Below are 27,561 nucleotides of genomic sequence, written 5' to 3' on the forward strand. Positions count from 1 at the left end.
GAGTAGGTGAGTAGGTGGGTATGTGAGTGAGTATGTGAGTGAGTAGGTGAGAGAGTGAGTAGGTGAGTGAGTAGGTATGTGAGTGAATAGGTATGTGAGTATGTGAGTGAGTAGGTGAGTGAGTATGTGAGTGAGTAGGTGAGTGGGTATGTGAGTGAGTAGGTGAGTGAGTGAATGGGTGAGTGAGTAGGTGAGTGAGTAGGTGAGTATGTGAGTGAGTATGTGAGTGAGTAGGTAAGTGAGTAAGTGAGTGAGTAGGTGAGTGAGTGAGTAGGTGAGTGAGTAGGTGAGTGAGTAGGTATGTGAGTGAATAGGTGTGTGAGTATGTGAGTGTTTGAGTAGGTGAGTGAGTAGGTGAGTATGTGAGTCAGTGAGTAGGTGAGTGAGTAGGTGAGTGAGTGAGTATGTGAGTGAGTAGGTGAGTGAGTGAATGGGTGAGTGAGTAGGTGAGTGAGTAGGTGAGTATGTGAGTGAGTATGTGAGTGAGTAGGTAAGTGAGTAGGTGAGTGAGTAGGTGAGTGAGTGAGTAGGTGAGTGAGTAGGTGAGTGAGTAGGTATGTGAGTGAATAGGTATGTGAGTATGTGAGTGAGTGAGTAGGTGAGTGAGTAGGTGAGTATGTGAGTCAGTGAGTAGGTGAGTGAGTAGGTGAGTGAGTGAGTATGTGAGTGAGTAGGTGAGTGAGTAGGTGAGTATGTGAGTGAGTATGTGAGTGAGTAGGTGAGTGAGTAGGTGAGTGAGTAGGTATGTGAGTGAATAGGTATGTGAGTATGTGAGGGAATAGGTGAGTGAGTAGGTGAGTATGTGAGTCAGTGAGTAGGTGAGTGAGTAGGTGAGTGAGTGAGTATGTGAGTGAGTAGGTGAGTGAGTGAATGGGTGAGTGAGTAGGTGAGTATGTGAGTGAGTATGTGAGTGAGTAGGTAAGTGAGTAGGTGAGTGAGTAGGTGAGTGAGTGAGTAGGTGAGTGAGTAGGTGAGTGAGTAGGTATGTGAGTGAATAGGTATGTGAGTATGTGAGTGAGTGAGTAGGTGAGTGAGTAGGTGAGTATGTGAGTCAGTGAGTAGGTGAGTGAGTAGGTGAGTGAGTATGTGAGTGAGTATGTGAGTGAGTAGGTGAGTGAGTAGGTGAGTGAGTAGGTATGTGAGTGAATAGGTATGTGAGTATGTGAGTGAGTGAGTAGGTGAGTGAGTAGGTGAGTATGTGAGTAAGTGAGTAGGTGAGTGAGTAAGTATGTGAGTGAGTATGTGAGTGAGTAGGTGAGTGAGTAGGTGAGTGAGTAGGTATGTGAGTGAATAGGTATGTGAGTATGTGAGTGAGTGAGTAGGTGAGTGAGTAGGTGAGTATGTGAGTCAGTGAGTAGGTGAGTGAGTAGGTGAGTGAGTGAGTATGTGAGTGAGTAGGTGAGTGAGTAGGTGTTTTGTTTAGTTTTAGAAAGATGGGGGCGAAGGGAGAGAGAGAGGTGGGGGTGGAGGAGGTAAACCCTCTAAAATCTGACAACTACATCCGAGTCAAGGAGGGGCTTCAACTCAGCGTCACGGAAACAGTCGCTCAAGCCGCCGGCGTGCCCTTGCCCTCCCCGCGTGTGTGGTGGGCCTCCCCTAGGTCGACTCAGCCTCGACACGAGTACCTGCCGGGGAGACAAAGGCGGTCGGGCGTGGTGCTGCTGGGTCACCCACATCTACACATCTTCGTGGTGGTACGGGTTGCCGGCCTTCACTAACAGCACTTGCCCCGGCAGTCTTGCAGGCTACACGGGTGATCTTTGTTTGTTGAACCCGTGCCGGCATTCGTTGGTGCTGCTCGCTACGAACAGCACTTGCCCCGGCAGTCTGTTGCAGGCTACACGGGTGATCTTTGCCTGTATCTTCGTAGGTGCTGCACGCTACTAACAGCACTTGCCCCGGCGGTCTGTTGCAGGCTACACGGGGGATCTTTGTTTGTTGAACCCGTGCCGGCCTTCGTAGGTGCTGCTCGCTATGAACAGCACTTGCCCCGGCGGTCTGTTGAAGGCTACACGGGGGATCTTTGCCTGTATCGTGGATTGCGTGATCTCCCACCCCCCACAAAGGCCACCCCAAGGTGACTAGTCACGTGTTCCCGTTTGTCGTGAACACGTGGGTAGATTTCAACAGTGGAATCCCCCTCTGAACGATGGTAAAGCCACGTGGTTTAGCACGTGATGTTGCTTGAACCGGATAATTGATCTTTTACGGGTTTCATACGGCGAAAATACGTTTCAATAACAACACAAATGTTTGTCTGTTAGAGTTTCTACCCTGTGACGGGGCTTTTTTTAGGATGAACGTTGAGATTTCTAAGGGACACGGGGTGACCAATACGGTCTGGAGTTGGTCCGTGATAATGCAGGGCACTGGTTAGGGGTTGACAGGTATGAAAAAGTGTTTTTGTGGAATGAGGAGTGGTGGGATGAGTGGTTGCGTAAGAGTGATGAGGTGAGCGTCTTTGTGGGAGGAGTGGTGGGATGAGTGGTTGCGTGAGAGTGATGATGTGAGCGTCTTTGTGGGAGGAGTGGTGGGATGAGTAGTTGCGTGAGAGTGATGATGTGAGCGTCTTTGTGGGAGGAGTGGTGGGATGAGTGGTTGCGTGAGAGTGATGAGGTGAGCGTCTTTGTGGGAGGAGTGGTGGGATGAGTGGTTGCGTGAGAGTGATGAAGTGAGCGTCTTTGTAGGAGGAGTGGTGGGATGAGTGGTTGCGTGAGAGTGAGGTGAGTGTCTTTGTGGGAGGAGTGGTGGGATGAGTGGTTGCGTGAGAGTGATGAGGTCGGGGGGGGGGGGGTGAGAAAATCATCCCCTTTTTCACCCCAAAATCCTACATTGTGATATTTAAACAATTGATATTAAATTTCGATTTGAAGCTTTCGTGACTGCAGGGATTCATATTCTTGGCTCTTTCGGTAAAGTCACGTAGAAGGGAAATAATACAATAATAAAAATAATAAAACATAATATTAATACATTAAGAGACCAACAACATTGTAAATACATAATAATGAAAGAAACGTGGATGATTATCCACTACGCCAATTAATATTTACTGCACCTACAACAGGCTTTATTTTGGTGATTTCGAAAAGTGTATTGGTTTAGCCATGTTTGTGTTGTTGTAGTACAGAGTTAGACTGATGGCCTTAATCTAAGTTGTCTTGTGGTTGTTGTTGTTGTTTGACTTGCATCCCACTGGGATTTTTGCACACAGCGTTGGTGTACGGTGTTTTTTCTGCAATATTTTTTGCTGTCTTTTCTTGGATTTTCTGTTTGCACTTAGTCACATATTCACTTTAAGATGTTTTTTTGTTCATGTTTTTGTTTTTTGTTTGTTGCGGTTGCACCCGATTCAAGAGCTGAATGGCTCACAGGGCTATACCTAATAAATGAACTTGAACTTGAACAGGGGAATGGTCTGTTAAGCGAACACATTGGGCTCTATGGAGGCACTACTCAACACTATACACTACACTATACACTACTATACACTACACTACTATACACTACACTATACACTACACTATACACTACTATACACTACACTATACACTACATTGCTATACATTACACTATACACTACACTACTATACACTATACTACTATATACTACACTATACACTACTATACACTACACTATACACTACACTATACACTACTATACACTACACTATACACTACTATACACTACTGTATACCACACTACTATACACTACACTATACACTACACTATACACTACTATACACTACACTATACACTACACTATACACTACTATACACTACACTATACACTACACTATACACTACACTATACACTACTACACTACACTATACACTACACTATACACACTACACTATACTACTACACTATACACTACTATACACTACACTATACACTACACTATACACTACTATACACTACACTATACACTACACTATACACTACTATACCTACCTATACACTACACTATACACTACACTATACACTACTATACACTACACTATACACTACACTACACTACACTATACACTACTATACACTACTATACACTACACTATACACTACTATACACTACACTATACACTACACTATACACTACACTATACACTACTATACACTACACTATACACTACACTATACACTACTATACACTACACTATACACTACTATACACTACACTATACACTACACTATACACTACACTATACACTACTATACACTACACTATACACTACTATACACTACACTATACACTACACTATACACTACACTATACACTACTATACACTACACTATACACTACACTATACACTACTATACACTACACTACTATATACCCCAGACCCAAATGATTTCGTGGGCCTCATACGGCCCGCGGGCAGTACATTCCCCACCCCCTGCTGTAGTTAATAGTCGTGAAGAATCAATAATACGTCTCGGTATTTCTATTGTTTACGTTGTGCGTACGTAGTGTATAATGTACCGCATGCAATGTTGGACACTGAGATCACTCACACGGTGCCGATCGCCTTTGGAGTGGTTTCGCCGGTTTCGCCGGATCGGCCCGAGAACGCCGTGTAATGCTGCAAGCAGCCGGATAACCGCGCACGGTGCCGGATAATCGATGATCGACTGCAGTGTTGTTGTACGGCCCTCGCTTTACGCGCGGCGTTCACACTACGCGGTTTCCGTCAGGAGACGCGTTTTGTGTAACGCTGAACATGCCCCGTTAGAACGCGGTCAGCGAGACATGGGGGGAGGGAGCCTCTGGCCAACTGAGTTCCGTACCGGAGCGCTCACCGATCCTCCCCAGAGGTCGCAACCGGGTACCCGATACCCGTACCCTACCCGATACCCGGCTACCCGGCCGGGTACGGGTAGCCGGGTAGCCGGTTGTGACCCTGGTGCGGCCGGGTACGGGTAGACCGTGAGTCACTGGTGAGTCACCGTTTGTCACTCATTTCCCAACGTCTTGTCTCTTCTCACAATTCAAGTTCCTAGAATCAACCCACCCGCGCCTGCAACATGGCTTCATGCCAGAGGTCGCAATCGGGTACCCGATACCCGTACCCTACCCGTACCCGGCCGGGTACGGGTAGGGTACGGGTACGGCCGGGTACGGGTATGGGTACCCGTTTGCGACCCTGGTGCCGCCGGGTACGGGTAAGGAATCAAAACCCGTTTGCGCTCACCGATCCTCCCCCCCCCGTCTCACCAGCGCCGCGACGCCGTCATGCTGACATCGGCGCTCGCCCGCGCCAGCCGGGCGCTACCGCCGGGCGCCGTCGCCGCCTCTCCCGCCGGCGCCGGGGCCTTCGTTCACCGCCGGGCCTTCCGTCCGTCGGCCACCACCTGCTCCTCCACCTCATCCGCCTCTGGGTGTCTGTCCCCCGTGTCGTCGCGCGCCGCCGCGTTTGGAGAGCGCCTGGCCATCTCGGACCGGCACGGCACGGCGACGTATGGGGCCCTGCTGCGGGCAGCGGGGCGCGTCGCGCGGCGCATCCAGCGGGCACTCGGGGGAGATGACGGCGGTAAGTGGAGGGGCGAAGTGAGTCGTTGTTGTTGTGAGTTGTTGTTTTGTTGTTGTGAGTTGTTGTTGTGAGTTGTTGTTATTGTTGTGAGTTGTTGTGAGTTGTTGTGAGTTGTTGTTGTGAGTTGTTGTTGTTGTGAGTTGTTATTGTTGTGAGTTGTTGTTGTGAGTCGTTGTTGTTGTGAGTCGTTGTTGTTGTGAGTCGTTGTTGTGAGTTGTTGTGAGTTGTTGTTGTGAGTTGTTGTGAATCATTGTTGTGAGTTGTTGTTGTTGTTGTGAGTTGTTGTTAGTTGTTGTTGTGAGTTGTTGTGAGTCGTTGTTGTGAGTCGTTGTTGTGAGTTGCTGTTGTGAGTTGTTTTGAGTCGTTGTTGTTGTGAGTTGTTGTTGTGAGTCGTGAGTTGTTGTTGTGAGTTGTTGTGAGTCGTTGTTGTGAGTTATTGTTGTTGTGAGTTGTTGTGAGTCGTTGTTGTTGTTGTTGTAAGTCGTTGTTGTGATTTGTTGTTGTTGTCGTAGTCGTCGTGAGTCATCATCTCTCTGCGTCTTCCGTCCGCGTTGTTCACAGATCGCAGGCGCCAGGTCCCCACACCCCCCATGCTCCACGCTTCGCTCCCTTTCCTCAACGTTTGTGTGTCGGACTTCTTTCGCGCCACCATACATCGCCAACCGCGCTAATCGGAGGTGCGGTGGCAAGGCCAGCAGTCTAAACACGACAACGAGCAGTTCTCAACCTCACCAGACTTAAAAGTGCGTCGCTCCGATGGCTTCCTAACATCGTGAAGGAAGAGCGTTCCAGACGGCCGCAGAAGCGCATCCGAAAGCGCCGCGCAACGCGGTGACGACCACCGTCTCTTCGCTGGCGAGCGAGCGGTGTATTCGCTCGCCCTGGTAGACTTTCTGTCTGCTGGCCCCCTCCCTCACCCCCCCCCCACCCCCCACCTCGCCTCCCCGTCCGCCAGAGGTCGCAACCGGGTACCCGATACCCGTACCCTACCCGATACCCAGCTACCCGTACCCAGCTGGGTACGGGTAGCCGTTTGCGACCCTGGTGCGGCCGGGTACGGGTAGGCCGTGAGTCACTGGTGAGTAACCGTTTGTCACTCATTTCGGGTAGGGTACGGGTACGGGTAGGGAACGGCTACCCGTACCCGGCCAGGTACTGGTACGGGTACCAGAGGTGGGACAAAGTCATTGTTATGCAAGTCCAAGTCGAGTCTGAAGTCATCAAATTCATGACTCGAGTCTGACTCGAGTCCAAGTCACATGACTCGAGTCCACACCTCAGAGGTGGGACAAAGTCATTGTTATGCAAGTCCAAGTCGAGTCTGAAGTCATCAAATTCATGACTCGAGTCTGACTCGAGTCCAAGTCACATGACTCGAGTCCACACCTCTGACGGGTACCCATTTGCGACCCTGGTGCGGCTGGGTATGGGTACGGGTAGGCCGTGAGTCACTGGTGAGTAGCCGTTTGTCACTCATTTCAGGTAGGGTACGGGTACGGGTACCCATTTGTGACCCTGGTGCGGCCGCGTACGGGTACCGGTACGGAATCAAAACCCGTTTGCGACCTCTGCCGTGCGCCTCCCAGGGAATCCGGCGTCGCAGGCGGTGGCGTTCCTGTGCCCCAACGACGCGCGCTACGTGGCGGCCCAGTGGGCCACGTGGCTACGCGGCTCGGTGGCCGTGCCGCTCTACCACCGTCACCCGCGGCGCGAGCTCCACTACGTGGCGGGCGACTGCGGCGCCCGCGTCGTCCTCTCGACGGAGGAGTTCGCCGAGGCGGCCGCGGGTGTCGCCCGCGAGATTGGCGTGCCGCACGTCACGGTGATGCACAGCGACGTGTATGGTGGGGGGGGGTGGCGGCGACGACGACGACGGGGCGGGGGGGGGGTGGGGCGGCCGCCGGCGGCGACTGGCGAGACCACCCGGCGATGATCGTCTACACCAGCGGCACGACCGGGAGGCCCAAGGGAGTCCTGAGCACGCACGGCAATCTCCACGCGCAGGTACATGAAGCGGGTGCGGGGCCTGTAGCATGACGCTGTGAAAGGGTGCTAAAAAATAAAAAAACACGCAAATATTTAAACGCAAATTTGTAACTTGCATAGGAAGTAATTGTATTTTTTCGTTTGCTGTACAGCCAGATAATATGGCGAATCGATAACCTTAAACACGCAGTCGTTCATAAAAGTCGAAGGCGGTAGAGTACTATAGAATAGAGCAAGTGCAGAATCACTGAAACCGGAATAAAAAAAAACACGCAAATATTAAAACACTAATTTGTAAAATTTCGATTTAAAGCTTTTGTGACTGCAGGGATTCATCTTCTTGGTTCTTTCGGTAAAGTCACGTAGAAGGGAAATACATTTTTTATTACGTTTTATAAAAAATAATAATTAAAAACATAAAAAAATAATAAAAAACATAATAAAAGAATTCTCACGACGGTTCGGCCACAACGCAAGCAGCTGTCGTCAGGTGAAGACCAGGTCTGTCGGGGAGACAGCGTCTGAATGAAACAGCACCACGCTTAGAGCGTATATTTTTATTATTTTATTATTTCCCTTCTACGTGACTTTACCGAAAGAACCAAGAAGATGTATACCACTTATTTAAGTTTTAAGATTCCTACATGTTGAATGCACGCACCTTCCTGCCATAGTAAATGCCTTATCCGTGCAAACTTTCATGGCGAATAAAACCCTTTCCGATTCTGATTTGCATTTTTAAACGCCCGGCACGCGCCCGTTCCCGTGCCCGGCCTACAGGTCTCCTGCCTGCTGGAGGCTTGGGAGTGGAGCTGCGATGACATCATCCTCCACACGCTGCCCCTGCACCACACACACGGCATCATCAACAAGCTTCTGTGCCCGCTCGCCGTGGGGGCCTCGTGTGTCATGCTCCCCGAGTTCGATGCCCGGCAGGTTGGCGGTGGCGGGGAATGAGGAGTCGCCACGCCTGTCAGCTCACTCGTCCACTCGCTCGTTCACTCGCCCACTCACCCGTTCGCTCACCCACTCATTCGTTAATTCTCTTGCCAGCTCACTCGCCCACCCGCTCGTTCATTCGCCCACTCACCCGTTCACTCACACACTCATTCGTTAAGTCTCTTGCCCACTCACTCACCCACTCACCCGTTCACTCACCCACTCATTCATTAAGTCTCTCGCCCACTCACTCACCCACTCGCTCATTCACTCGCCCACTCATTAATTAAGTATCTCGCCCACTCACTCATCCACTCATTCATTAAGTCTCTCGCCCACTCACTCACCCACCCACTCATTCACTCGCCCACTCACCCGTTCACTCACCCACTCATTCATTAAGTCTCTCGCCCACTCACTCACCCACCCGTTTGTTCACTCACCCGTTCGCTCACCCACTCATTCATTAAGTCTCTCGCCCGCTCACTCGCCCACTCGCTCATTCACTCGCCCACTCACCCGTTCACTCGCCCATTCATTCATTAAGTCTCTCGCCCACTCACTCGTCCACCCGCTCGTTCACTCGCCCACTCACCCGTTCGCTCACCCACTCATTCATTAAGTCTCTCGCCCGCTCACTCGCCCACCCGCTCGTTCACTCGCCCACTCACCCGTTCGCTCAACCACTCATTCGTTAAGTCTCTCGCCCACTCACTCGCCCACTCACCCGTTCACTCACCCACTCGTTTGCTCATTCGCTAATTCGCCCGCTGACTCACCCGCTCACTCGTTCACGGGATCAATCGCTAATTCTCGCTGACTCGTTCGCTCGCCGCTGTGTTCACCCACCGTACGGAGGGTCACTGGAAAAAAAAGCACACGCTCACTCACCCACTCACTCACCCACTCACTAATTCACTCTTTCACTCACCCACTCACCCACCCAATCACTCATTCACTCACCCATTCACTCACCCACTCAATCGCTCACTCACCCACCCACACACCTGCTCACTCACTCACCGACTCACTAATTCACTCATTCACTCACCCACTCAATCACCCACTCACCCACCCACTCACTCACTGACCCACTCGCCCATTCACTCACCTGCTCACTAACCTACCCACTAGCCCATTCACTCACCCACCCACCCACTCACTCACTGACCCAGTCGCCCACTCACTCATCCACCCACCCACTCACCCACTCACTCACTCACCGGTTCCGTTCCGTCTACACGTACGTCATCAGAACTGGAAAGGGGTAACGACCGCGAGCATTTTTACTGACACGAAACGTGTCGAGTTGCTGCTGCTGCCGCCGTTGACCCTGCTCGTGCATCACCACTGCCAACGCATCGCCGTCGCTGTCCCACCCCCCCCCCCCCCCCCCAGGTGTGGGAGCACCTGCTGAGCGGCGATGCGTCGCCGCGGGTGAACGTGTTCATGGCGGTGCCCACGGTGTACGCGCGGCTCATCGACTACTACGACGAGCACTACACGCGGCCTCGCGTCCGCGACTTCGTGCGCGGCATGTGCAAGGAGCACATCCGGTGCGTGTGTGTGTGTACGTGTGTGTGTGTGTGTGTACGTGTGTGTGTGTGTGTGTACGTGAATGTGTGTGTGCGTGTGTGCGTGTGCGTGCGTGTGTGTGCGTGTGTGTGTACATGTGTGTGTCTGTGTACGTGTGTGTGTGTGTGTTTGCGTGCGTGTGTGCATGCGTGTGTGTGCGCGCGCCCCTTGTGCACCATTCTAGCCTTCATTGGTGCTCGCTAACAGCACTTGCCTCAACAGTCTGTTAAGGCTATACAGGGGATCTTTGTCTTTGTGTGTGCGTGCGTGTCGCGGGGAGTGGTAGCTTACCGGTTTAGCGCTGCGCTCCGAACCTGGCGACCCGGGTTCAATTCCCACTCACGGCCAACATTGACGATTATCTGAACCGGCCCTGAGCCTCCCCTAGGTCGACTCAGCCTCAAATCAGTACCAGTTGCGGTGTGAAAACCTCGCCACCCGAGAGACAAAGCCGGCCGGGCGTGGTGCCGCCCACCCACCCCCTCGTGTGCCGCCGTGCCGGCCTTCACAGGCGCTCGCTAACAGCACTTGCCCCAACAGTTTGTTCAGGCTATAGGGGGGATCTTTGTCTATTGTGTAAGTGGAGAGAAGTGTTGAGAATGTTGCCCTATGAACCCGTCGATCTGAGTTTGACCTGAACCGGTTTTGGGCCGCTCCTCCGTCGACTCAGCCTTAAATGAGTACCTGGTGCGGTGTGCAAATCATCGCCACTGGGGAGACAAAGGCGGCCGGGCGTGGTGGTTGGCCACCCACCCCCTCGTGTGCCGCGCCGGCCTTCGTAGATGCCCGCTAACAGCCCCAACGGCCTGTTACAGGTCATACGGGGGAATCTTTGTCTTTGTACGGGTAGTGAACGCCACTCTCCCCTTTCGCGCCGTGGCAGCCTCATGGTGTCGGGCTCTGCGGCGCTGCCAACGCCGGTGCTGGAACGCTGGGAGGAGATCACGGGCCACCGCCTCCTGGAGCGCTACGGCATGACCGAGCTGGGCATGGTGCTCTCAAACCCACTGCGCGGGGATAGGATTCCCGGTGAGGATTCGGCGCGTACCAGCCGCGGCGCTGGGAGGTGTTAATTGTCTCGCCGGGTACGCGGGAGGTCGTGGGTTCGATCCCTGACCCTGACCGACGTCACGCGTTTGGAGCATCTGGCTGTTATAAATGTCCACGTGATTTCGATGTAAAGCTTTCGTGACTGCAGGGATTCATCTTCTTGGTTCTTTCGGTAAAGTCACGTAGAAGGGAAATAATAAAATAATGAAAATAAAGCATAATAAAATACTATGTATAATTTTTATTATTTGGAGCGCTGGAAGGAGATCACGGGCCATAATAAATATTATGTTACATTTATTTTATTTTATTATTTCCCTTCTACGTGATAAAATAATAAAAATAAAACATAATAAAATATTATGTTTAATTTTTATTATTTTATTATTACGTAAAGTCACGTAAAAGGGAAATAATAAACGAATAAAAATAAAGCAATATTTTATTATGTTTTATTTTTATTATTTTATTACTTCCCTTCTACGTGACTTTACCGAAAGAACCAAGAAGATGTCCACATGATGATAAGCCGATTTGTTGAGCTATCATTTATGACAGCCAGGATGCTTCTGAAATAGAGCTATATAGCTTAGTGATACCTGGTAGAATAAAAAAATGTTTGTTTCCGTATGGGTCTCTATAGGTTGCTATGGGTCTCTGTGGATCTCTATGAGTCTCTATGAGTCTCTAAAACATGCATTTAACGTATTTTGCTGCGTATTTGAAGCTTGTGGTGTCTCCCTTTCTCTCCTGTGGTGGTCGCGTAGAATTTTCTCCGGGGCCTCCGGGTTTTTGCCCTCCTCGTTTAGAATCGACGGCTCGCGTTTAACGGCGATTTGTGCTGCGAATAAATTCGCACATTGCGAAGAGCCCCCCCCCCCCCCCTTTTTTTGGGCCATCGTTTGCGAGCTACATAGCTACGGTGGGCCTGACCTGGTCATAAGAAAATAACAAGAATAGATTCACGATTCGGAACAACGCTCCCCACCCCCAGTAACGCACGGCCGCCCTGGTTAGTACTGCGGCGATGATATTAGCCGAGGGAGGCGTTATAAATAAATAACCCCCGCGATGTCGTTTAAACGAAACAAGAAAACTGCTCAAGCCGGGTTCGATTCCCCGCTCATGGGCCGACACCTGTGACGGCTACCCGAACCGAAGCTGGGCCTCCCCTAGGTCGACTCGGCCTCAAATGAGTACCTGGTGCGGTGTGTAAACGTCGCCGGTTGGGAGACAAAGGGCGGGTCGGGCGTGGTGCCGGCCTTCATCGGTGCTACTCGCCAACAGCTCTTGCCCCTGCGGCCTGTTCGAGGCTATACGGCGGGGGAGGGACCTTTGTCTTTGTGGTGCCACCGTGGTTGTTGTTGTTGCCGTAGGCACGGTGGGGTCACCGCTGCCGGGCGTGGAAGTGAGGATCGTCATGGAGGCGGTGAGTGGGGGGGGCGAGTCGTGCAAGGCGATCGTCCAGGCAGACAGCAAGTCCACGAGGGTGAGTGACTCCGCCGCTCGCTCGCTCGCTCGCTCACCATGCGCTCGCTCGCTCGCTCATCCATGGTGGCTAGAAGATGTTAACTACCTCGCCTGGTATGCAGGAGGTCGTGGGTTCGATCGCGACCCTGACGCCTGCTGTATATTTGGAGTTTGCGTGTCTCTCTCACTCTCATCGTCGTCATCACGGTAACTAGGAGATGTTAACTACCTCGCCTGGTACGCAGGAGGTCGTAGGTTCGATCCCGACCCTGATGCCTGCTGCTGTATATTTGGAGTTTGCGTCTCTCTCTCTCTCTCACATCATCACGGTGGCTAGGAGATGTTAACTACCTCGCCTGGTACGCAGGAGGTCGTGGGTTCGATCCCGACCCTGACGCCTGCTGCTGTATATTTGGAGTTTGCGTCTCTCTCTCTCTCCCCGTGGTCGCCTGGATTTTATCCCCGGGTCCTCCGGGTTTTCCCCCCTCCGCATTTAGAATCAACGTCACGCGTCTAGATGATTTCTCTGCTATAAATTTCTACGTGATGATAACGACGACGACGATGATGATGATGATGATGAGCCACTTCGCTGGGCCGTCATTTGTGCTGGCCAGGTCGCTTCTGAGATGCCTAGCAGCTCAGTGGGACCTTACCTGGTAGATATAACATAAATAGTTTCAGTCGTAGTTTCACCCTTCCTATAAATTTCCCACAAAATCCCACGGCTGCCCACATGACCGGCCATGAAGGGGGGGCGGGGTGTCCTGGTCCTGGGGAAAATCACAAAAATGCGACACTCGCCATAGGAATGTGGAATTTCGATTTAAAGCTTTCGTGACTGCAGGGATTCATCTTCTTGGTTATTTCGGTAAAGTCACGTAGAATGGAAATAACAAAATAATAAAAATAAAACATAATAAAATAAATTCTCACGACGTTTCGGCCACAGCGCAAGCAGCCATCCTCAGGTGGAGAACAGGTCTGTCGAGAAGACAGCGTCTGAATGACAAGCCCCAGGCTTGGAGCGACTATTTAAGCTGGGATGGAGGGGCGAAGAGCGCCTTGACAAAATAATTTGCATATCAAGAGGAATTTAGCATATTTATGTGAAATGCAGAAATGTGCAATGTCCACCTGGATATGCAGGGTTGTTTTTAATGACGTAAAAAAAAAACTCAGCATGGACTGATCGTGCTTACGCGCAGTGAATAAAAGGGACCATTGCCTAAAACGTCGCCTGTTACACATTTGTTTCGTACAAACGGCGCGAGCGTTGTTACTCGCAAGCGACGCTTGTCGGCTTTGCTTCTTCTCGGTTGTGCCGATGCACCGCCGCCGACCCTGGGGTCCCTCCCCTAGGTCGACTCGGCCTCAAGTCAGCGCCTGTTGCAGTGCGCATGGAATGCATTGGCACTCGGGGAGACAAAGGCGACCGGGCGTGGTGCTGGCCACGCACCTCCCTCGTGTTGCCTGTGTTGCCCTTCATAGGTGCTGCTCGCTAACAGCACTTGCCCCGACAGTCTGTTAAGGCTATAGGGGGGATCTTTGGGGGGGGGGGGGGGGGGGGAGAGCACGTGCCTGGGACCCCATCAGAATATTTCGAGGCAGGAATCTGTGGAGACAAAGGTGGCAGTGCACGCCTCTTGACCACCCCCACCCCCCCGCCCGAGCGCCCTTGCCCCCCATGGTCTGCCAGAGTTCCACACGGGGGGGGTGGGGGGGCGCGTCTTTGTTTGCCCACACTCATCCCCGTCTCGACTCACTAGCTTGTCTCCGTGCTCTCAACTGACTGGCTACCCATCGCCAGTAGGGTCACACACAAGATCGCCTGCCTCTACCACAACGCCTTCATATCCGCCTGCCCGCCGTACCTCTCTTCATTATTGACAACTTGCAGCTCAGCACACGGCAGATGCCTGCGCAGCGCGACTCACGGCCTCCTCTTGATACCGAGATCCAGGATGGTCATCGTGTCTATGCGCCGTTTCTCGGTGGCAGCCCCAACAGTCTGGAACGATATCATCCCTCTGCACATTCGCAGCATCACCTCAATCGCCTCCTTCAAGAGACACTTAAAAACTCACCTCTACAATCACGTGCTTTTGAGCGACTCTGAGCTTGGCTCCGCGCCTCTGAGTTGCGGCCACTACGTCTGCAAATTTGCGCGCGTTACAAATTGAACTATTATTATTATTTGTCTCGTGTCGTGTCGTATTGTCGCCGGTTCGCAGGTGACGCCGGGCTTCGAGGGCAAGGAGGGCGAGCTGCAGGTGTCAGGACCCTCCGTCTTCAAGGAGTACTGGCGGCGGCCTCTTGAGACCAAGGAGGCGTTCACGTCGGACGGCTGGTTCAAGACGGGTACGTGCGGTTGTGGTGGTGGCGGTGGTGCGGTGGTTGGCGGTGGTGCTGTGGTGGCAGCCCTCGTTTGCGTGGCCTCGCAGCGGGCAGGAGCCGGGGTTCGATTCCCGACTCGGGCGTATTTCTGTGTGTGGAGTTTGTGCATTCTCTCTTCCCCGTGTTCTGTAGAGTGTGAGTGAGTGTGTGTGTAAGTGAGGTTTGACAGCAGAGGTCTCAATCCAAAAAGTCGGGTCTTCTCGGCCACGGGCATGCCCTCCTTTCTCTACGCTTGCGAAACGTGGACCCCCCACTAATGGAACATCTTCGCCGATTATAAACATTTAGGCTGGCCTGTCTACGATCCGTCCTGGGTTTAACCAGGCTGGATTGTGTGAGAAGCTCACATATCCTTGAAAGATCTGGACAAAGTCTCATCGGTGAGCTCCTCCGGCAGGCAAGGCTGCTTTGGCTGGGACATGTAGCCCACATGCCCAGCCACCGCATACCTAAACAGCCGGATTGAGGGGGCTAAACGGGCGCGACACTGGCTAGAGAAGAGATGGAGTGATGTGGTACAGGAGGCTGAGTGGACTTGCCGATGACTGGTACCAGCGGTGTCAAGATCGGCCTCTGTGGAGGAGGCTGCTGCTGCGATGACCAATCATCTGCAACTCGATAAAAAAAAAATGCCACAGTCTCCTCCCGGCCATCCCCCCCACGCCCGCCTCGCTTTCCCGTTCACGTCACCATCGCCGCGTTAATTAAAACATCGCATGTAGCGCAATCCCACGCCGGCGGCAAACAACCGTTGTCCCCGTCGCGATAATTAGGCCCGCATCGTTAGTACACCGGCCTAGCGATTCGACGCTAACGAGGGCATCGGCACCATCATCATCATTATTTGAACGAAAATTTTGGCGCGTGGGAGGGAGTTAATTTGTTTCAGGTAGTCGCGGCGGTGTTGGCGTCGAGCGGCGTTGCATTTAGATTGGAGCCCCCCCCCCCTTTAGTAAAAGTTTTTGCATTCGCGTGACGCGAGACATGAAAATCAAAGCAAATTTTTTTGCAAATTTTTTTTTCTTTTTTTTTACTAAAAATAACAGCCAGGATCTCTTCACCGTTCAATTCCGCCGAGCGGGAAACCGTTTTTCGCGCCCGAAAAAAATCCCAAGAGACCCGCCCGCTCCCTCTGGAATGGAATCAACCCTTTTGCCGTTGCAGTTTTTCTTCCGGTTCCGATTCCCACGACGTCCACGTGCTGACAGGTACCCGTGGCCTTTCGCGGGCCTGCCCCGTGACATACACCAACGGAACCGGAAGAAAAAAAAAACTAAATCAGACAACTTCTTGGTTCTTTCGGTAAAGTCACGTAGAAGGTAAATAATAAAATAATAATAATAAAACATAATAAAATACAATTCTCACGACGTTTTGGCCACAACGCAAGCAGCCGTCCTCAGGTGAAGAACAGGTCTGTCGGAAAGACAGCGTCTGAATGAACACCACCAAGCTTGGCAGCGTAGATTTAAGCTGGGTTGGAGGGGGAAGGGCGCCTTTCCGACAGACCTGTTCTTCACCTGAGGACGGCTGCTTGCGTTGTGGCCGAAACGTCGTGAGAATTGTATTTGAGAATGTTTTATTTTAATTATTTTATCATTTACCTTCTACGTTACTTTACCGAAAGAACCAAGAAGATGAATCCCTGCAGTCACGAAAGCTTTAAATCGAAATCAGACAACTTTATCGGTGCCGAGGCTCCCACAAGGCCACGCGGGAGGGCGTGTGGCACAGCTTGGCGCCTGCTAATCGTAGGGCGCGGCCTCTGTCACGACAGGTTCTCTGCGCTATGGCGTCAAATTATCGGCGCAAATGCACCACGCGTTGACGCCCGTTGTACCCTTGGAGTTTGCGTGTCTCTCTCTGTGGTCGCGTGGATTTTTCTCCCCTCCACATTCAGAATGGACGTCGGGCGTTTCGAGCATTTTCTGCTGTATTCTTAGGTTTTTTCGGTAAAGTCACGTAGGAAAAAAATAAAAATTAATACAAATAAAATAAAAATCACGACGTTTCGGAGGCAACACAAGCTTCCGTCTTCAGGTGGAACCGTCACAGCACGAGTACGGAAGCTTGTGTTGCCTCCGAAACGTCGTGATTTTTATTTTATTTTTATTTAAATTTTATTAATTTTTAACCTACGTGACTTTACCGAAAAAACCTAAGAATATGAATCCTTGCAGTCACGAAAGCTTCATTTTCTGCTGCTCTGCATTTCCACGCGATGTCTAGAAGCCTCTTCATTTCACTTTCATTCGTGATAGCCAGGTGCCCACAGTGGGCCTTACCTGGCAAGACAAAGGATAGTTTGCGCCTGGTACGATGCGTGAAACACCAGCTCCGTGCCGGCCTTCACAGGAGGTGCTCGCTAAACAGCACTTGCCCCTGCAGCCTGCGTAGGCTACGGCGGGGGGGGATCTTTACCTTTGTTTCTGTGCACCCCCCCCCCCCCTTCCCGCGGGACGCAGGCGACACGGCCGTGTACCGTGACGGCGCGTTCCGCCTGCTGGGGCGCACGTCAGCTGACATCATCAAGAGCGGCGGGTACAAGATCAGCGCGCTGGAGGTGGAGTGGAATCTCCTGTCTCACCCCGACATCACCGGTAGTTCCGCCATACCCCCCCCCACCGCGCCCCCCCCCCCCCCACCGCGCCCCCCTCCCCTCCCCGCCACAGGCTAACACCGCGTGAGAAATTCACATGGTCCAAAAGTCAAACAAATCGAGTTCCTGTTCCAACGAGCATTGAGGCGCGGCACCCGTGCCACCCAGCGGCCCCGTGCGTCGTGCCCGCTGTTCCTTCGTAGGGTCTTCGCCAAAAACGGCACTTGCCCCCACGTGTTCCTGCTCCACCCACCCGCCCACAACCCACCCACACACCCACCCACCCACCCACCCGCCCGCCTGCCGACCCATTCACCCACCCGCTCGCCCACCCGCCCAACCGCCGACCCGCCCACACACCCACCCACCCACCCGCCCACCCGCCCACCCGCCCACCCGCCTACCCGCCTACCGACCCATCCACTAACCCGCTCGCCCACCCGCCCAACCGCCGACCCACCAACCCACCCGCCCACCCATCCGCCCACCCAAACACTCACCCACCCAACCGCCCAACCGCCGACCCACCCGCCCACCCACCCACCCACCCACCCGCCTGCCCACCCATCCATAAACCCACCCGCCCGCCCACCCGCCCACCAACCCACCCACCCACTTACCCACCCACCCGCCCACCCGCCCTCCTACCCTCCCACCCCCCGCGCAGACGTGGCGGTGATCGGGTCCCCCGACTCGCTGTGGGGCCAGCGAGTGACGGCGCTGGTGGTGCTGCGGCGGGGAGCGACGCTCACCCTCAAGCAGATCAAGGAGTGGGCAAGGTAAGCCTGAGCCACCGCCTCCTCTGTGCGGGGCCCTGCAAGTTTCGCTGGCTGGCCTTCCTGCTTGGATTCGTGCCCGCCTGGCCAGTTAGGTGGGCCGGGCCGGCCGGCCCACCGAGCAGCCAGATAAACACATTTTTTTTTTACTTTTTTGATATTTTTGTTACTTTATTTTACTTTTTTACTACACCCCAGGTAAGGCCCATTGAGCTATAACGAAGCACTTTTTCAGAAGCGGGGCTGGCCATCGTAAGTGGTGGGCTCGGCGCCGGCAGGCCTAGCATCGTCGCCTGGAAATTCGCGGCAGCGGTCAACGAAATACTCCCAAAATGCGCGACGGTGATTCTAAATGCGAAGGGGGAAAAAGCGGAGGACCCCGGAGGAAAGAAATCCACGTGACCACGTGGAGAAAGACACCGCAAACTCCACATATACAGCAGCAGGCGCCAGGGTCGGGATCGTACCCACGACCTCCTGCACACCAGGCGAGGTAGTTAACATCTCCTAGCCACCATGATGATGATGATGAGAGAGACACGCAAACTACAAATATACAGCAGCAGGCGTCAGGGCCGGGATCGTATCCACGACCTCCTGCATACCAGGAAAGGTAGTTAACATCTCCTAGCCACCGTGATGATGATGAGAGAGAGAGAGACACGCAAACTCCAAAAACACAGCAGGCGTCAGGGTCGGGATCGTACCCACGACCTCCTGTACACCAGGCGAGGTAGTTAACATCTTCTAGCCACTGTGGCGCCCCAATCATCGGCATTAGGGAGACAAAGGCGGCTGGGCGGGGGCGGGTGGGGGGTGGGGGGAGCGGTGACGTGCGGAGGCGGGCCGACGAAAGTGAGAGCCCTAATGAAATAATGAATGAAACGTTTAAAATCCGCGAGGATGCCTATCGCTCTCTCGTAGCGGCGTTGCGCAAATTAACGCGCGACTTTGCGAGCGGGCGGTGGTGGTAGTGGTGCTAAAATTTAAATTATCACCTTGCTGCAGTAGGGGGGGCGGCGGGGGGGGGGGGGGGGGTAACCGGCGGCGGGCGTATAATTTCACGACGATGACGGATTATAAATTTAAGCAACAAAAAAAAACTCGGCCACCGTATTGCATCGTGGACAACAAACGGTGAGAGTGGGGTGTGTGAACGGCCGGGCGTCTACGTTAATGACTTGGCGTGCGTTTTTTTGGGGGTTTTTTTTTTCGCTGCGGTGCCAAAATGCCATTTTAATTGTCAATTATTTTTTTAATTGTCGCGGCAAAATTTTAGTTTTTTTTAAACGCGCTGCGAAACACGCTCCCGGGTTACTGAAAAAAATTGAATGTCTTTTATGTATTACATTTATTTATATAATAATATTATTTTATATTTCGATTTTATAATCTTATTTTTTTTGCGGCGTCAGTCGGCTCACGTCGCGTTTTACGGCAGCGAGCGTCACGCCGGGAGGGGGGCGTCTTGACAATATTGCCGCGTTTGGTGAGGAACTTTAAAAAAAATAAGTCTAACGCCCTCACCGAGAGCTCCGATGCAAACCGCGGCCGGTCCTCACCAGGGATTTTGGCGGACGTTGTCGTCCGTGCGTCCATACCGGTGGTCTGAGCGTGTGCGTGTGCGCATTCTGCTGAACTTCTTTCGGGCCGCCGTTTGTACCCAACCGCGGTGGGAAGGACAGGAGACTCGGCACGACAACGAGCGGTTCTAGAGGAATCCGTTAGCCAATCTGGGCGATTTAAAAGCGCACAGTCGCAACCGGGTACCCAATACCCGTACCCTACCCGATACCTGGCTACCCGTACCCGGCTAGGTACGGGTACGGGTACCCGTTTGCGACCCTGGTGCGGCCGGGTACGGATACGGGTAGGCCGTGAGTCACTGGTGAGTCACCGTTTGTCACTCATTTTGGGTAGGGTACGGGTAGGGAACGGGTACCCGTACCCGGCCAGGTACGGGTACGGGTACCCGTTTGCGACCCTGGTGCGGCCGGGTACGTGTACGGGTAAGGAATCAAAACCCGTTTGCGACCTCTGATTCCAGGGGCTTACTTGGATTGTAAGTACAGCCGCGGCTGGATCCACGGGCAGGTCACGTGCAGCAGCAGCAGCAGCGTAGCTACCACCACCAACCCTGACCCTTTCCACTCCGCTGCGTCTTCCCCCACCGCCCCCCTCCCCTCGCCACGACAGCTCACCGCCCCCAGCGAAATGTGCAGCCTCGCGATCACCGCAGCCACCGAAACCCAAACCTCGTCTCTCCATCGACCCCCCACCACCACCCTTGTCCACTTCCCAGCGACCTCGTGGTCACCACGGCGGTTGTGGTTGTGGATGTGGTTGTGGATGTGGATGTGGTTGTGGATGTGGTTGTGGATGTGGTTGTGGTTGTGGTTGTGGATGTGGTTGTGGTTGTGGATGTGGTTGTGGATGTGGTTGTGGATGTGGTTGTGGATGTGGTTGTGGATGTGGTTGTGGATGTGGATGTGGTTGTGGTTGTGGATGTGGTTGTGGTTGTGGATGTGGTTGTGGTTGTGGATGTGGTTGTGGTTGCGGTTGTGGGTTGTGGTTGTGGATGGGTTGTGGTTGTGGATGTGGATGTGGTTGTGGATGGTTGTGGATGTGGTTGTGGTTGTGGATGTGGGTGGTTGTGGATGTGGTTGTGGTGTGGATGTGGTGGTGTGGATGTGGTTGTGGATGTGGTGTGGTTGTGGATGTGGTTGTGGTTGTGGATGTGTGGTTGTGGATGGGTGTGGTTGTGGATGTGGTTGTTGGTTGTGGATGTGGTTGTGGTTGTGGATGTGGTTGTGGATGTGGTTGTGGATGTGGTTGTGGATGTGGTTGTGGATGTGGTTGTGGTTGTGGATGTGGATGTGGTTGTGGTTGTGGATGTGGATGTGGTTGTGGATGTGGTTGTGGATGTGGTTGTGGATGTGGTTGTGGATGTGGTTGTGGATGTGGTTGTGGATGTGGTTGTGGATGTGGTGGTTGTGTTGGATGTGGTTGGGATGTGGTTGTGGATGTGGTTGTGGATGTGGTTGTGGATGTGGTTGTGGTTGTGGATGTGGTTGTGGTTGTGGATGTGGTTGTGGTTGTGGATGTGGTTGTGGATGTGGTTGTGGTTGCGGTTGGGTTGTGGTTGTGGATGTGGTTGTGGATGTGGTTGTGGATGTGGTTGTGGTTGTGGATGTGGTTGTGGTTGTGGATGTGGTTGTGGATGTGTGGTTGTGGATGTGGTTGTGGATGTGGTTGTGGATGTGGTTGTGGATGTGGTTGTTGTGGATGTGGTTGTGGTTGTGGATGTGGTTGTGGATGTGGTTGTGGTTGTGGATGTGGTTGTGGATGTGGTTGTGGATGTGGTTGCGGTGTGGGTTGTGGATGGGTTGTGGTTGTGGATGTGGTTGTGGATGTGGTTGTGGATGTGGTTGTGGATGTGGTTGTGGGTTGTGGTTGTGGATGTGGTTGTGGATGTGGTTGTGGATGGGTGGTGGTTGTGGATGTGGTTGCGGTTGCGGTTGCGGTTGCGGATGCGGTTGTGGATGTGGTTGTGGATGTGGTTGTGGTTGTGGTTGTGGTTGTGGATGTGGTTGTGGTTGTGGTTGTGGATGTGGTTGTGGATGTGGTTGTGGTTGTGGATGTGGTTGTGGATGTGGTTGTGGTTGTGGATGTGGTTGTGGATGTGGTTGTGGATGTGGTTGTGGATGTGGTTGTGGTTGTGGATGTGGATGTGGTTGTGGATGTGGTTGTGGTTGTGGATGTGGTTGTGGTTGTGGATGTGGTTGTGGATGTGGTTGTGGATGCGGTTGTGGTGCGGTGCGGTTGTGGATGTGGTTGTGGTTGTGGTTGTGGATGTGGTTGTGGATGTGGTTGTGGTTGTGGTTGTGGTTGTGGATGTGGTTGTGGTTGTGGATGTGGTTGTGGATGTGGTTGTGGATGTGGTTGTGGATGTGGTTGTGGTTGTGGTTGTGGATGTGGTTGTGGTTGTGGATGTGGTTGTGGTTGTGGATGTGGTTGTGGTTGTGGATGTGGTTGTGGGTGTGGATGTGGTTGTGGTTGTGGATGTGGTTGCGGTTGCGGTTGTGGATGTGGTTGTGGATGTGGATGTGGTTGTGGATGTGGTTGTGGATGTGGTTGTGGTTGTGGATGTGGTTGTGGTTGTGGTTGTGGATGTGGTTGTGGTTGTGGATGCGGTTGTGGTTGCGGTTGTGGGTTGTGGTTGTGGATGTGGTTGTGGTTGTGGATGTGGTTGTGGATGTGGTTGTGGATGTGGTTGTGGTTGTGGATGTGGTGTGGTTGTGGTTGTGGTTGTGGATGTGGTTGTGGATGTGGTTGTGGTTGTGGATGTGGTTGTGGTTGTGGATGTGGTTGTGGTTGTGGATGTGGTTGTGGATGTGGTTGTGGATGTGGTTGTGGGTTGTGGTTGTGGATGTGGTTGTGGTTGTGGTTGTGGATGTGGTTGTGGTTGTGGATGTGGTTGTGGTTGTGGTTGTGGATGTGGTTGTGGATGTGGTTGTGGTTGTGGATGTGGTTGTGGATGGGTTGTGGTTGGTTGTGGTTGTGGATGTGGTTGTGGATGTGGTTGTGGTTGTGGTTGTGGATGTGGTTGTGGATGTGGTTGTGGATGTGGTTGTGGTTGTGGATGTGGTTGTGGTTGTGGATGTGGTTGTGTTGTGGATGCGGTTGTGGATTGGTTGCGGTTTGCGGATGCGGATGCGGTTGCGGTTGTGGATGTGGTTGTGGATGTGGTTGTGGTTGTGGATGTGGATGTGGTTGTGGTTGTGGTGTGGATGTGGTTGTGGTTGTGGATGTGGTTGTGGTTGTGGTTGTGGATGTGGTTGTGGATGTGGTTGTGGATGTGGTTGTTGGTTGTGGATGTGGTTGTGGATGTGGTTGTGGTTGTGGTTGTGGATGTGGTTGTGGTTGTGGTTGTGGATGTGGTTGTGGTTGTGGATGTGGTTTGTGGATGTGGTTGTGGTTGTGGAATGTGGTTGTGGTTGTGGATGTGGTTGTGGATGTGGTTGTGGTGGTTGTGGTTGTGCACGTGGAATAAATTTCGGCGCTCTCCGCCGGAGTGGCGCTCAGTGCGGGCATGGCCCACGCGCTCCGTGAGCCGTGGGTCACCAGCTGTGACGACTTCCAGCGGGGCCTCCCCTAGGTCGACTCGGCCTCAAATGATAACCTGGTGCGGCGTGTAAACATTGGGGAGACAAAGGCGGCCGGGCGTGGTGCTGGCCCACCCGCATCGTCGTGTGCCGTGCCGGCCTTCACAGGTGCTCGCTAACAGCACTTGCCCCGACAGTGTTGAGGCTATACGGGGGGGGAACTGGTAAAATAAATAGTCAAAAATGTTTAGTTTAATAATTGTTTTTTTACCCTTCTATCTGGCAACAAAACTGACACCTTTTTTACAAGGAGTCATGTTTGCATAGACCACAATACCTGCGGTCATAATGCAAAAAAAACATAACTCTGATAATGTATGCACTGTCCTTGAAGTTGATTTCCTTAGAGCCTATTCTGACATGGGTTGGACCAGATGACGCCAAAGGCGTCTCGGGTGTGGACCAATCAACTTCAAGGACAGTGCACATTATCAGAGTTATGTTTTTTGTTTGCATTATGAACGCAGGTATTGTGGTCTATGTAAACATGACTCCTTGTAAAAAAGGGTGTCAGTTTTGTTGCCAGATAGAAGGGTAAAAAACCAATTATCATATTTTTTACTGGCAAATGAGGTTCCAATGATGTTTAGTTTTTGTTTTGTTATGCTACGTGGTGGCATAGTCTTGAAAAACAGTTGGTTATTATCATGCCCCGACACGCGTGAAAAAACAGCCTCCGTAAGTCATTGGATTTCCCCGCATGATGGGTAAAGTTCGCGATTGCCGTGCGTGCACAGGGAGAGGATGGTGGCCTACACGATCCCGTCGGAGATGATCCTCATGGATGAGCTGCCCAGGAACGCCATGGGCAAGGTGAACAAGAAGGACCTGCTGAAGAAGTTCTTCCCGTGACGGCGGAGGGGCGCTGTTGACGGCTCCAGGTTTTTGGTGGGGGGCTGGTTGTGGTGGTGGTGGGTGGGTGGGGGGATTAGAAGCAAGGATGTTATTAATGGATGGGCAGAGAGAGAGAGAGATGGGAAGAGGGGAAAGAGCTTCATGGCTCATCGGATTCTTCTTCCGGTAGGAATCAATGTTCCGACTATACTCTTAGGTTTTTTCGGTAAAGTCACGTAGGTAAGAAAATACAATTATAATTAATAATAGAAATAAAATAAAATAATAAATTACGACGTTTCGGAGGCAACACAAGTCTCCGTCATCAGGTGGTACCGTCACAGCTAGATTTACTGTATCAACCTAAGAGTATGAATCCTTGCAGTCACGAAAGCTTCAAATCTAGAATCAATGTTCTGATTTTGAGAAGGCTAGGAAGAATGGGGAATGGGAGGAAATGATGGAAATGGAAAGATGGGAGGGAGGGAGGTTGGTTGCATTAGGGCCTCAACACTGCTGCTGCTGAATGGAGGAAAAGCGGCGTCTGTTTTCAGAGTGGGGCGGGGAGAGGGGAGGGGTTCAGAGTGGGATGACGATCGCTTGTGTTGTAATCCAAACGTCGTGTTTTTTTTCAACCTAACTCCGTGACTTTACACCGAAAGACGAAAATAATTTGAATTCCTGCAGTCACGAAAGCTTTAAGTCAAGAAATAATACATTTGTAAACGCGACACTCTGATGGGCAGGTGAAGAAGGATCTAAAACGGCAAGAATTTAGTTTGTAAAACTCCAACCACGTGGCACAACCCAGAAACAAATTAAATTGAACTATGAACTAAACTATTTATTTTTCAGAAGCGATTATTATAAATGATAGTTCATCGAAGCGGCTTATCCCGTGGACATTTTTTCGCGGGCAAATACTCTAACGGCGTGATGATGTTGATTCTAATTGTGCAGGGAAAAACCTGGAAGAAGCGGAGAAAAATCCACGCGACCACAGAGGGAGAGAGAGAGAGAGACACGCAAACTCCAAATATACAGCAGCAGCAGGCGTCAGGGTCGGGATCGAACCCACGACCTCCTGTATACCAGGCGAGGTAGTTAACATCTCCTAGCCACCGTGATGAAGATGAGAGAGAGGCAGAAAGACACGCAAACTCCAAATATACAGCAGCAGGCGTCAGGGTCGGGATCGAACCCACAACCTCCTGCGTAGCAGACGAGGTAGTTGACATCTGCAAGCCAGCGGTCTTCTCTGTTGGTTGCCGGGCTGAAAAATACCATTTATCCCCCTCCCCTAAGTTAGTGACAAGCACGGCGCAGGGTTTGCGTTCCCGTGAACACCCAAGCACTTACCGCGCAGAGACCGGGGCATTCAAATGAAGGCCCTTTGTGACGTCGTCGTTGGCGCGGCCAATCGCAGTTTGTCCGACGAATTGCCCTCTAAGGTCTTGAATGTTGCACTATATAAAGTTTTTATTTTTTACAAACTCCAGGACTCTCGACCACCACCACGCTCAGTGTGTCTCTCTCTCTCTGTCTCTGCCGCGTTTGCCAAGTTGCTCCTCCCCACACTCGAATGCAAATTAACTCGTTCCACGCTGCACGCGCGCGATTATTGTCAAACGCGTTTCCTCGTCGTGAAGCGGTCAGCGCTGCCTTCGTCACGTGGAACGCGTGCACACACACACGTGCACACACACACACGTGCACACACACACACAGAACACGTGACACACACGGAATGTGTGCACACACACAGAACACGTGCACACACGCACAAGGAACACGCGCACACACACGGAACACGTGACACACACACGGAACACGTGACACACACGGGACACGTGACTGACACACGGAACACGTGACACACACACGGGACGCGCACACACAAGGTACACGTGCACACACACACCGATATCTCAATCTTAATATGAATCGGCTGTACGAACGTAATTGCTCGGCGCGTCACGTGGGGCGTGTTTAACAATCATCGAGCGCGTGCGGCGTGGAACCTGTGCACGTGAATGGGGAGGAGGAGATTGGCACATTAGGGGGCACAGGTGGTGCATCAGCCAGTCGTCTCAGTCATCTCAGTCAGTCGACCCGTGGCACCTGCTGGGTCTGCCCCGTGACCTCCTGCCAGCGGGCGTTCGACACTTCACGTGGTAGCCTCAAGGTGCACGTGGCCTGGCACAAGCGTCGTGGTGACGTCAACGCCACTTAGTGGTGAACGAGGACAGACGGAGCGTGGTGGTGGTGGTGGTGGGATTCGCGAATTGTGAAGTTGGGAAACCCCCCCCACTCTGCACTTGCTTGTGCCAGCTGCCAAAACTGGCACCGTGCCTGGCACAGGTGTTCGTGATGATGATGATGACGGTGCCTCCAACTGTTAGCGTTGAGTGGTTTCTGCTGTTGCATATTTATTGGTGGGCGTGTGTGTGTGTGGTGGTGTGTGTGTCGTGGGGTCATTGTGGTGGTCAGCGGCACTGCGCTACGAAACTCGAGTTCGATTAATTCTAGATTTGAAGTTTTCGTGACTGCGAGGACCCATGCTCTTTCGCTAAAGTCACGCAGATGAAAAATAAAATAATAAAAATAACTAAATTAAATCACTTAATTTAGTTAATTTCATTTTATTATTTACATTTTTATTTTTCATCTACGTGACTTTACCGAACGAACCAAAGAGTACCGAGTTCGATTTCAGCACACGACCAATTGCAGCACTTGCCCCGACAGTCTGTCAAAGGCTATACCGGGTGTGGGGGATATTTGTCTTTGGAAGGTTGTAGCGCAGTGGTTAGCGTGCCGCACTACGAATCCTGTTCGATTCCCTCGGCCATAGCTCACCCAACATCGGTGGCGATTTATCTGAACTTGGACGTCCCCTAGGTCAACTCGGCCTTAAATGGAACGCGCCTCGATACGCTGGTGTGGGACTGCACTGGTGCAGGCATTAGGATGTAGGCCACACCACGGAATCGCCCGACGTTCCGGCCTCGATGCGAGGCCTTTCGCAGCACTCGCCCCCGATAGATGGAGGGGGGGGGGGGTTACTTAGATCGTTTGATAAAAACGAGAGTAGTTTTTAAACCTGTACAGTAGTGTAGTGTATAGTAGTGTATAGTGTATTGTATACTATGAGATCTCTTTTACCAGTGGCAACATATAGTAGTAGGTTTTTACCCTTTTCAACTGGTACAAAACTGACACCTTTATTCAAGGCAT

At 52.2% G+C, this 27,561-nt stretch overlaps 1 protein-coding gene across 1 annotated transcript; it reads left to right on the plus strand.

Annotated features, from left to right (window-relative positions):
• The first annotated feature begins 1,539 nt into the window (after positions 1 to 1,539).
• On the plus strand, positions 1,540 to 27,561 carry LOC133358034 (malonate--CoA ligase ACSF3, mitochondrial-like). The gene is made up of 13 exons (XM_061576309.1): positions 1,540 to 1,694; positions 5,221 to 5,533; positions 7,120 to 7,362; positions 7,395 to 7,537; positions 8,300 to 8,455; positions 9,857 to 10,014; positions 10,917 to 11,062; positions 12,460 to 12,572; positions 14,788 to 14,914; positions 17,416 to 17,550; positions 18,217 to 18,328; positions 24,228 to 24,371; positions 25,285 to 27,561. Exons 2-12 carry the CDS (start codon positions 5,236 to 5,238, stop codon positions 24,340 to 24,342), a joined length of 1,746 nt encoding a protein of 581 aa, XP_061432293.1. The 5' UTR covers positions 1,540 to 1,694; positions 5,221 to 5,235; the 3' UTR covers positions 24,343 to 24,371; positions 25,285 to 27,561.

This window comes from Lethenteron reissneri, chromosome 60, assembly GCF_015708825.2.
Source record: "Lethenteron reissneri isolate LAM-NWPU_2019-01 chromosome 60, ASM1570882v1, whole genome shotgun sequence".
Taxonomy (NCBI): domain Eukaryota; kingdom Metazoa; phylum Chordata; class Hyperoartia; order Petromyzontiformes; family Petromyzontidae; genus Lethenteron; species Lethenteron reissneri.